This window comes from Bombina bombina, chromosome 12 (assembly GCF_027579735.1).
Source record: "Bombina bombina isolate aBomBom1 chromosome 12, aBomBom1.pri, whole genome shotgun sequence".
NCBI lineage: Eukaryota > Metazoa > Chordata > Amphibia > Anura > Bombinatoridae > Bombina > Bombina bombina.
In genome coordinates, this window is record NC_069510.1 from 130,484,215 (window position 1) to 130,496,949 (window position 12,735).

Consider the following 12,735-nt stretch of genomic DNA (forward strand, 5'->3'; position numbering starts at 1 on the left):
CTCACAGAAAATAATAGACAGAGACATGCACTCAAAGGCAGTAATATACAGAGATATGCACTCATAGACAGTAATAGACAGAGACATGCACACATAGACAGTAATAGACAAAGACATGCACACACAGGCAGTAATAGACAGAGACATGCACTCACAGACAGTAATATACAGAGATATGCACACACAGACAGTAATAGACAGAGACATGCACTCACAGGCAGTAATATACAGAGATATGCACTCATAGACAGTAATAGACAGAGACATGCACACATAGACAGTAATAGACAAAGACATGCACACACAGGCAGTAATAGACAGAGACATGCACTCACAGACAGTAATATACAGAGATATGCACACACAGACAGTAATAGACAGAGACATGCACTCACAGTAAGTAATACAGGGAGTGCAGAATTATTAGGCAAATTAGTATTTTGACCACATCATCCTCTTTATGCATGTTGTCTTACTCCAAGCTGTATAGGCTCGAAAGCCTACTACCAATTAAGCATATTAGGTGATGTGCATCTCTGTAATGAGAAGGGGTGTGGTCTAATGACATCAACACCCTATATCAGGTGTGCATAATTATTAGGCAACTTCCTTTGGCAAAATGGGTCAAAAGAAGGACTTGACAGGCTCAGAAAAGTCAAAAATAGTGAGATATCTTGCAGAGGGATGCAGCACTCTTAAAATTGCAAAGCTTCTGAAGCGTGATCATCGAACAATCAAGCGTTTCATTCAAAATAGTCAACAGGGTCGCAAGAAGCGTGTGGAAAAACCAAGGCGCAAAATAACTGCCCATGAACTGAGAAAAGTCAAGCGTGCAGCTGCCAAGATGCCACTTGCCACCAGTTTGGCCATATTTCAGAGCTGCAACATCACTGGAGTGCCCAAAAGCACAAGGTGTGCAATACTCAGAGACATGGCCAAGGTAAGAAAGTCTGAAAGACGACCACCACTGAACAAGACACACAAGCTGAAACGTCAAGACTGGGCCAAAAAATATCTCAAGACTGATTTTTCTAAGGTTTTATGGACTGATGAAATGAGAGTGAGTCTTGATGGGCCAGATGGATGGGCCCGTGGCTGGATTGGTAAAGGGCAGAGAGCTCCAGTCCGACTCAGACACCAGCAAGGTGGAGGTGGAGTACTGGTTTGGGCTGGTATCATCAAAGATGAGCTTGTGGGGCCTTTTCGGGTTGAGGATGGAGTCAAGCTCAACTCCCAGTCCTACTGCCAGTTTCTGGAAGACACCTTCTTCAAGCGGTGGTACAGGAAGAAGTCTGCATCCTTCAAGAAAAACATGATTTTCATGCAGGACAATGCTCCATCACACGCGTCCAAGTACTTCACAGCGTGGCTGGCAAGAAAGGGTATAAAAGAAGAAAATCTAATGACATGGCCTCCTTGTTCACCTGATCTGAACCCCATTGAGAACCTGTGGTCCATCATCAAATGTGAGATTTACAAGGAGGGAAAACAGTATACCTCTTTGAACAGTGTCTGGGAGGCTGTGGTTGCTGCTGCACGCAATGTTGATGGTGAACAGATCAAAACACTGACAGAATCCATGGATGGCAGGCTTTTGAGTGTCCTTGCAAAGAAAGGTGGCTATATTGGTCACTGATTTGTTTTTGTTTTGTTTTTTGAATGTCAGAAATGTATATTTGTGAATGTTGAGATGTTATATTGGTTTCACTGGTAAAAATAAATAATTGAAATGGGTATATATTTGTTTTTTGTTAAGTTGCTTAATAATTATGCACAGTAATAGTCACCTGCACACACAGATATCCCCCTAAAATAGCTATAACTAAAAACAAACTAAAAACTACTTCCAAAAATATTCAGCTTTGATATTAATGAGTTTTTTTGGGTTCATTGAGAACATGGTTGTTGTTCAATAATAAAATTAATCCTCAAAAATACAACTTGCCTAATAATTCTGCACTCCCTGTATACAGAGATATGCACTCACAGACAGTAATAGACAGAGACATGCACTCACAGACAGTAATATACAGCGATATGCACTCACAGACAGTAATAGACAGAGACATGCACTCACAGACAGTAATAGACAGAGACATGCACTCACAGGCAGTAATAGACAGAGACATGCACACACAGGCAGTAATAGACAGAGACATGCACTCACAGGCAGTAATATACAGAGATATGCACTCACAGACAGTAATAGACAGAGACATGTACTCACAGACAGTAACAGACAGAGATATGCACACACAGGCAGTAATATACAGAGATATGCACACACAGACAGTAATATACAGACATGTGCACACACAGGCAGTAACAGACAGATATATGCACACACAGATAGTAATTATAGACAGCGACATGCACTCACAGACAGTAATAGACAGAGGCATGCACTCACAGGCAGTAATATACAGAGATATGCACTCACAGACAGTAATAGACCGAGACATGCACTCACAGGCAGTAATAGACAGAGATATGCACACACAGGCAGTAATAGACAGACACGTTAACACATAGGCAGTAACAGACAGTAATAGACAGAGACATGCACTCACAGGCAGTAATAGACAGAGATATGCACACACCAACAGTAATAGACAGACACGTGCACACACAGGCAGTAATAGACAGAGACATGCACACACAGGCAGTAACAGACAGAGACATGCACACATAGACAGCAATAGACAAAGACATGCACACACAGGCAGTAATAGACAGAGACATGCACACACAGACAGTAATAGATAGAGACATGCACACATAGACAGTAATAGACAAAGACATTCACACACAGACAGTAATAGACAAAGACATTCACACACAGACAGTAATAGACAGAGACATGCACAGTACACACAGGCAGTAATAGACAGAGACATGCACACACAGGCAGTAATAGACAGAGACATGCACTCACAGGCAGTAATAGACAGAGACATGCACACACAGGCAGGGATAGATAGGCATACACACACACACACACACACTCAGGCAGTAATAGGCAGATATACACACACAGGCAGGGATAGATTGGCATACACACACTCAGGCAGTAATAGCAGACACACACACAGGCAGGGATAGATAGGCACACACACACTCAGGCAGTAATAGCAGACACAAGCACTCACATGTGAGTTTGTGAAAACTTGCCATTGTCATTATGGAGTACATGACACATACACACACCCATTATTAAACAATAAATAAATACAAAAAAAAGCATAATGTCAAAAAGATTTACACACACCCTTTGTGATCTTGTTGCTCCATTAGTATGTTTGACATCCAATGCAGCCAATTAACATAACAGCTTCCTTTCATATATATATATATATACTGTATATAGATAAAAAAAAATTGTACATGCTTGTGATCTGTGTATTTTAACATTTGCTATACCAGTAGTTTATCAAGCAAGCACTGCCACTTTAACAGTGCTCCCTAATGTGCCCCGGGCCACTGCCCGGTCTGCCCGCCCCTAGAAACGGCCCTGCACATATGGAGCTTAGGAGCAGAACACAGCTTTTAGCCAATCAAGACTGGCAGTTGCACATAAACACCAATCACCATCTGAGTTCTGCTTAGCCTTTATAGTGCTTGTGGCTCCTGATAAAGACTTTAACTATGTGTTTAACTCCTTTGCAGGGGCTAACACCGTTATTTAAGGTCAGTAATACAAAAATAACATGCTATAACCATTAGAAATAGGTGGCAAACCCCCTGTCACATAACGGTCTGATGGCAGAGCAATACGTGTAGTGAGAATGTGTTTGCAGTTCCTTGTTACAGCATTTTATCACATGAACTTACCGAGCCAGTGCTCCCCCGTCAGCTTGCCAAAGCCATCTCTGTACTGCTCCCATCCACGGAAAAAGTTCACAGATCCATCCTCCCTTCTCTGAAACACCTAAACCAAAGAAGACCAGCAGAAAAAGAATGAAGAGTCTTCAGACAAATGTATTTAGTATTGGACAAGCTTTGGGATAGTGGCCCTATCAGCACAGTGACTCGTAGGTTTTGGTTTAGACAAACGTTTTACTGGGCACTAAAATATAGCTTTATAAGGTTCCTTATTAACTCATTGTGGGTTTAACCTCTGATAGTTTACTGCAAAGCATCATTGTATTGTAACAGAGCTGGCTGGCACCTCAAAGGCCGTCCCTCTACAGCAGAGGAGCATAACTTGCTCCGCCCACCCAGAGGAGCAGCATGTCAGAAAGCAATCTGGATTTTAATTCAATATTAGGGTATTTAAGAGAGAGAGATTTTTTTTAGCAAATTATTTTATTTCTATTTTTATTTAAAGGGACATGACACCCAAATTTTTCCTTTCATGATTAAGAAAGAACACGCATTTTTAATCAACGTTCCAATTTGCTTCTATTATCTAATTTGCTTCATTTTCTCGATATCCTTTGTTGAAAAGCATATCTAAATGTGCCCTGAAGCTGCTGATTGGTGGCTGCGCAAAGATGCCTCGTGATTGACTCACCAATTTGCATTGCTATTTCTTCAACAAAGGATACATAAAGAATGAAGAAAATTAGATAATAGAAGTTAATTTGAAAGTTGTTTCAAATTGTATTCGCAATCTGATTCATGAAAGAAAAATGTTGGGTTTCATGTCCCTTTAAAGGGCCAGTAAACCTAGCAAATATTGTTATATTATTCTGCACATAGTGCAGAATTGTATAACATTAGCTTAGCACTAGATTTCTAAAGTGAAGGGTTAAATAGATATCTCGCAAACAAAACGCCGCTCCTGGCTCTACTGAGCGGGTCTGTTTTCTTCTAAGCGCATCTGGGCACGCTGTCTAATCACAGCCGGCCCGATCACACTATTTAATTCAATGTAGCTCGCTCCAGCTACCAGATCAGAACGGGAGCGAGCTACATTGAGTTTAACAGCGCACTCGCGCTCGCTGTGACTAGACAGTGTGCCCGCGATGCGCTTAGGAGAAGAAAACAGACCCGCCCAGTAGAGCCAGGAGCGGCATTCTGTTTTCTTTGCGAGATATCTATTTAACCCTTCACTTTAGAAATCGGGCGCTACGCTAATGTTATATAATTCTGCACTATGTTATATAACATTATTTGCTAGGTTTACTGGCCCTTTAACATTATGAGGAATTTGAACACTGAATACATGCTAGGTAGAGCGATGTATTCAAAGCAGGTACTATCTTGAGAATAATATGCAGGTTAAAATGATACTAGTTTTTAAATATTAAAGAAATCAGTGTATTTTTAGTGACCATAAAGCACTGGGTGCCGCCATTTTGTAACCTAGGTTTAGCACAGCTATAAATGGGTCACTAGAGTGTGCAAACAATGGCTGTGTGTAATATAGCAGTGTTAGCAAAAAACGGAAATATTACAATTAAATTACAGGGAATGTGAGCAATAATGCAAAGTGGTTTTACTACATCTATGTGTAACCATTTTATATTACAAACTGTAAGTCTTTGTCTCTCTAATAGCAGGATTTGTTATTACTGATCTGGGGTTTAACCAGCTTCATTCAATCACAGTCCTGCGTCACAGAAACAAAAAGAAATATTAGCACTTAGCATATTATTACTAAATAGTAATCACACGGGATCAAGTCAAGCTTACTGACTGAAGTGATGCTTATTATATCCAGTCCTAGTACAATTACTAACACAAAATACAATATTCCTTACATATACATATTACAGAAGTGACAACACTGTGTTTTTATTTAAAAACTAATTAGATGTTATATAGAGTCATTTGCGTAATTATGTTGTTAAATTCTGAAATACATTAAAGGGACATTCCAGCCAAAATTGGAATCCACACGGATGTAATATACATTTATTAGCAAAAACACTTCTAACAAAAGCTATAGTTGTGCACCGTGCACCAGCATTTTAAACACCACACTTACTCTGAGAGCCTAAGGTGCTTGTACCATCTGGTAATGACTCACTTTGCTAGTTGCTGGCATAATACAAGCCCCACTGGTGCTCTGAGCAGCTGCAGTATTTAAAATGCTGGTGCACTGAGAATAGCTATGCTTCACATGCACGTGCAGAGAAAACGGTTAGCACTAAAACAGTGATAACTTTTACTAGAAGTATTTTTGCCAATACATGTATATTGTAAATCTGTTTTTATTGAATGATGTTATTCATCTATGTGTATTTAAATTTAGACCGTACTGTACCTTTAAGGTCCATTCCTTCAAATTCATTTCTATCACATTCTTCTTATAATATATGGATCACCAGTGTTCGGTACATAGATTAAAGGGGCATGCAAGGGAAAATGAAGCTTGCGTGATTTAGAAAGAGAATGTCATTTTAAGATCCTTTTAAATTGACTTCTATCAGCAAATGGACTTTGTTTTCTTCTTTGTTGAAAAGCATATCTACATTCTGTCTGTAGCAGCACTACTGTGAGCTAGCTGGTTATTAGTGGCACACGTGTCCCTTGTTATTGGCTCATCAGGGGTAAACAAACAGATTTGATAACAGTAAACTGGAAAATAACATGCTGTACCTTAATCATGAAAGCTCCATTTTGATCATTTATATTTCTTTCCTAAGATATGGTGAGTCCACGGCTTGAGTAATTACTGTTGGGACTATCACTCCTGGCCAGCAGGAGGAGGCAAAGAGCCCCACAGTAAACTGTTAAGTATCACTCCCTTACCCACAACCCCCAGTCATTCTCTTTGCCTTAGGTGCATGGAGAAGGTGAAGTTTAGGTGTCTGAAGAAAAATTTGATTTCATCTACAAGTTTTGGGGTATAGTCATATTCCACGTCATTCCTTGCAGTCGGGTAGTGGTGGCTTTAAAGTAGTTAGGAACTTGTAAAGAGGTACTTACTGCTTTTTCCTAACAATTGCTGCCCTAGTTTACCAAATAAAGTCCATCAAAGATGGTCCCTCAGGACAAAGGCGCCCTTTAGAGGCTTCCATCGATGGTTGAGGAGAGATACACCAGGATCAGCTCTTCTTGGAACAAACTGGAGAAATTGCAAATATGAAAAAACAGAAAAAGGCGCTCCAATGGTGCAGAGGATCACAACAATTGTTGAAAATTGTATCAATACCTCACTCTACAGAATGATACTCACAAAAGCGGCGCACTATGTGGCAGTGCAAGTCAGGCAGGCTGGATAGATCAGAGCCCACCAGCTGGCTCACTCCGGATCATGGATATACCAATGATTGCTACAAAATAAGATACAAAGAGGGAGGGGGAAGGGTGCTCCAATAGTGTATGAAATCACTAAAAAACAGAGATGTATCCCAAAGATCCTCCAAAGAATAGAATATTGTATCAATAGAGGAAGCCTGTCACTAGGCACATTTAACATAGGGTTTGGTGGACTTAACTTCATTGGTGTGAAGAACGTGGTGTTTCATGGCACAAGGTGAAGGTTTCTGTTATTTTATCCTTTTTACAATACGAATTGGACAAAGGATTATCCGCTAGTTCTCTGAAGGGTCAAATATTGTCCCTATCGGTCTTGCTACATAGGAGATTGGTTAATCTCCCGGATGTTCAGTCTTTTAGAAATGTTGCTCCTCCTTGGAGCCTCAACCTTGTTCTTAGAATTTTACAACAGGCATTCTGTTGATCTCAAACTTTTGTCCTAGAAAGTTTTGTTTTTGTTGGCTATTGCTTTGGCTCACAGAGTCTCTGAGATTTCTGCATTACAATGTGACCCCCCCTTACCTAGTGTTCCTTGCTGATAAGGCTGTCTTATGTACTAAGCTAGGTTTTCTACCCAAGGTGGTCTCAGATCGCAACATTAATCAACAGATTGTTGTTCCTTCTTTTTGTCCTAAACCTTTTTCTCCTAAAGAACGCTTACTTCACAATCGTGATGTAGTTCGTGCATTGAAATTCTACCTTCAAGCTACAAAGTATTTCAGACAATCTTCATCTTTGTTCATTCTCTATACTGGCAAGTGCAAGGGCCAGAAAGCCACTGCTACTTCGTTGTCTTTTTGGTTGAGGAGTATCATCCACTTAGCTTATGAGACAGCGGGACAACGGCCTCCTGAGAGGATTACGGCTCATTCTACTAGGGCTGTTGCTTCCTCCTGGGCTTTTAAGAATGAAGCCTCTATGGATCAGATTTGTAAGGTGGCTACCTGGTCCTGCATACATACCTTTTCAAAGTTTTACAAATTTTATGTTTTTGCTTCTGCTGAAGCAGCCTTTGGGCAAAAGGTGTTACAGGCTGTGGTGCCCTCGGTTTAGGGTCAGCCTCCTTTTATTTTTGTCCCTCCCGTTTATTTATCAGTGTCCTCTGAAGCTTGGGTATTGGTTCCCAACAGTTATGAATGAAGTCATGGACTCTCCCTGCCTTGGGAAGGAAAACAAAATGTATGCTAACCAGATAAATTCCTTTCCTTCCTGGCAGGGAGAATCCATGACCCTGCCCGTAAATTTTTCTTTAGGTGGCTTCCTTGTTAATTTTTTTCTTCTGGCACCTCTATAACCTACTGTTTCTCCTGCTTTTCCTTGTTCACCCAGCTGAATGACTGGGGATAGGGAACATGGGAGGGATATTTATAGCCTTTGGCTGGGGTGTCTTTGCTTCCTCCTGGTGGCCAGGTGTTGATATCCCCAACAGTTATGAATTAAGTCGTGTACTCTCCCTGCCAGGAAGGAAAGGAATTTATCTAGTAAGCATAATTTTTTTTTTTTTTTACATAGAGATGCTCAGGTGATATTTTCCAGTCAGCTTTTTTACTGTTATGCTGCATCACTTTCAAGTGATTTAGCATATGAGTATTATGTCCCTTTAAGGGCCAGAATACGAGTGGAGCGTTATTGTTAGCGCGAGGATGGTAAACACACTCGCGAGATCTCAGTGCTCTTTACTCTCAAATCCATATTACAAGTGGCGATCTGTTTAAATTACTGGACATTCATTTGCGCGAATTTGCAGTAATTTATGATGCCTATATTTTCTATGGGCAGCGTTGAGCAGCAATGTCTGCTTGTATTGTATTGCATGAAAGTAAATGCCATCGCTTGAACGCAATTGCATTTAACGCTCAAACTTTTTATGCAACCTTTTGCTGGAGGAAACAGTTGCACTAAACTATTTTATTAACCGCCAAATCCCCACTTCACAAACTAACCCACTACACTATTAACCCCTAAACCACAAAGTAACCCCATAACACTATTAACCCCCAAACCACCACAACCCCATCGCAAAGTAATCCACTAACCTAACACTCCAGAACATACTAGCCTTACCTGTAAAAAAAAATTAAAAAATCTAACCTTACCTTAAAAACCAAAAAAACTAAATTTATGCTTACCTGATAAATTTCTTTCTTTCTTGACACGGTGAGTCCACAGATCATCATTAATCACTGTTGGGAATATCACTCCTGGGAGGAGGCAAAGAGCAACACAGCAAAGCTGATAAATATCACTTCCCTTCCCACAAACTCCAGTCATTTGACCTAAGGAAAGGAGAGAAAGGAAATAGCACAAGGTGCAGAGGTGCCTGAAGTTTATATACCAAAAAAACTGCCTGAAAAACAGGGCGGGCTGTGGACTCACCGTGTCAATAAAGAAATAAATTTATAAGGTAAGCATAAATTTTGTTTTCTTTCTAATGACACGTGAGTCCACGGATCATCATCAATTACTGTTGGGAATTAATACCCAAGCTAGAGGACACAGATGATAAGGGAGGGACAAGACAGGGAACCTAAACAGAAGGCACCACTGCTTGAAGAACCTTTCTCCCAAAATAATTCACAGCTGAGGCAAAAATAACAATTTTAAAGAAGATAGAAAAAATAAGCAAGGAAGAAGTCACAGCCTTGCAAAACAGTTCCACAGAAGCCTCATTCTTGAAAATCCAAGAAGAAGCTCTTTTCTTTTCCTATTGGAAAGAGCTGCAACTCTTTCACCATACGATAATACTTCTCAACCAGAGATACAGAAAAGTGGCAGTAGCTTTCTGACCTTTACATTTTCCACAAAGGCAAACCAACAATGTAGAAGACTGACAAAATCCTTCGTAGCCTGCAGATAGAATTGAAGAACCCGCACAACAGCAAGGTTGTGTAACAAGCATTCCTTATGAGAAGAACTAGGACACAGAGAAGGAGCACAATTTCCTGCTTAAAATTTCCGTCCAAATAACTTAGGAAGGAAAACTTACTTAGTACAAAACATCACCTTATCAACATGAAAGATAAGATAAAAGAAACACACTGCAGAGTTGAGAGCTCCAATACTCTCCGATCAGAAGCGAAAGCAAAACCTTCCAAGATAACACATATATTTATGGAATGCATTGGCTCCAACAGAGTCACTGCAAAACTTAGAAACCAAGTTAAGACTCCAAGGGAGTAACCAATGTAAACACAGGCCTGAAACTGACCAGGGCCTGACCCAAAGGCTGCACAACTAGAAGACCTCTAGACGCTTATGTAGCAAAATAGACAATGCAGCAACTGACCCCTCAGGACACTTGCTGACAAAAACCTTTCTCCAGACCCTCCTGGAGAAAGTACAAAACTCAAGGAATCCTGACTCTACTCCTAGAACAATCCTTGGATACTCATCCAAAAGATATCAATGAAACATGCTTGTGAGCCTGAATCATGGTCTAAAATTACCTATTTGAAAAACCACGAACAGACAGAACTATACGTTCAGCCTCCAAACAGCTTCAGAGAAGCGAGATTTTTGGATGAAAGAAAGACCCTAATCAGAGGATCCTTCCTCAGAGGTAGCCTTCAAAGTGGAAGAGACAACAACTCCTCAAGGTCAGCATGCCAGATCCTGCGAAGTCACGCAGGGCAATTAGAATTACCGACACTCCCTACTGTAAGGTACAAGCAATGACTCGTGGATGGAGAGCAAACAGATGAAGCAGGTAAGCCAGCCTGAATCCCAAGCGAACGCCGGAGCATCTATCAGGGCGGCCTGAGGAACTCTTGACCTATAACCCTTAGTAGCTTGGCATTCAGCCAAGACGCCTACATATCCAACTCCAGCATCCCCCATCTGAGGGTTAAACTGGATAATACCTCCGGAAGGAGTTCCCACTCCCCAGAATGAATTAACTGTCAGATTATGACAACCATCAATAGCGAGCTTCCGCCCACTGAACAACCCTAAACACATACTACATGGCTAAGGAACTCCAAGTTCCCCCTAGTGAATAACAAAAACCATTGAGGAGATATAGTCCAACTGGTACCAAGTCAAGGACACTGAGACCATCCATCTGAACATTGTAAATCGCTCTTAACTCCAAAATGATTAGGAAAGCAAACACTGCAAGTTCATGAACCCTGCGCCAAAACGCAAGTAACTGACTGATTCCCAACCCTGCAGGTTGGCGTCCGCGTTTACATCACCCAGGAATGTCTCCAGAAGCACGCGTCCACTGTGGAAGGAAGTCTCTCTTCGACTGATATAGATCTATCCGAAAATTCTCCATTTTATGGAAAATAACAAAGGGAATGAAGTCCATGAAAACCATCAGACCAATTCCCTCCATACATTCCGTAGAAAAAACAACCCCTCTTAACCCAAAAGTCAGGGGAGAATTCTGCCAAACCAGGTCCAAACAAGGACTCATCCTTGAAAAGAAATGCCAGAAGCGAGGATTGTGGAGGATAATTAACCTGCAGCCTAGGCTGCCCCCCCAGAAAGGCTTCTCAGCTGAACATATTTCAGTCATAATGCCTGGTGACTAGCACAAGTCTAATAAGACAAGGCACTGCTTTAAACCTTCGGTTTCTGATCCAAACGAAAATAACAATCCCCCTCCATAGGGATCGAAGATCTCCAAGCCCAAGAGGAAAGAAAACCTCCCCTCTACATAGGGCACCATGCAACTTGATAGAGTCAGCGACAGGAAAATTTCCCAAATGAAGGGAGACAGGGAGAAATGTATCCCTAGCTTCCCATCCAAGTTACTAACCAAGCCCGACCCTGCTTAGATTCTGAAATCAGGCGCATTCAGGGTGGAGTGGCGGTAGGCTCCAAAGCACGAGATATCTGGGAGGCATTCTGCTCGACAAGGCTGTGCGGGGATCTGAACCCATGGCTCTGTAATTACTACTCCTTTGTGTTGAGCCACAGCCAGTTCTCTAGAAACTCTTCCAAATAGGAAGGAACATCAGGGAAAAAATAAATTTCACATCTTTTCAAAGGTTGACAACGACAAAAATATCGAAGTCGCCCAGGTAGCCAAAACCTCCTTTACTTGTACACGAGGTATGAAAGCATACATCTGAAGGAAAACCCATTCAGCATCAAATGAAGGAATTATACTGTCCTTTCCCCACAGAACTACTGGTGAAATCTCTCTCCCGCTTAGGATAGAGATCAGCCCGCATATCCGAATGAAGGAACAGAAACCTTACTATGTGACCTAGAACATGTCCTTTTGCATTTTCCTTGAAGAAAAGAAAAAGTAGATAAAGCCGCAGATACCACAAAGCATACCTGAGCTGACAATCTACAGCAAATACACACCACCAGGAGAATTGAGGAACCACAGGGCACTGCATGAGATGCCGAATAGGCTTGGGACAAGAAGGAGAAAACTGTGGCGTAGCCGAAACAGCATCATCCTAGGAGACATACGACTCAGAGAGATTAAATAAATAGTTCTCATAAAAGCTTAATAAAAATTGACATGAAATTCAGATGAGCCTAGAAAAAAACAATCTGAGCTTGAGA

The 12,735-nt window shown here is 41.2% G+C and overlaps 1 protein-coding gene across 1 annotated transcript in view; it reads right to left on the reverse strand.

Moving 5' to 3' along the window:
• FIBCD1 (fibrinogen C domain containing 1) overlaps positions 1 to 12,735 on the reverse strand; it is a 198,688-nt gene that overhangs the window by 19,751 nt on the left and 166,202 nt on the right. Inside the window, exon 6 of the mRNA XM_053696244.1 lies at positions 3,832 to 3,928. Within this exon, the coding sequence (XP_053552219.1) occupies positions 3,832 to 3,928 (97 nt within the window). The remainder of the gene's footprint in view (positions 1 to 3,831; positions 3,929 to 12,735) is intronic.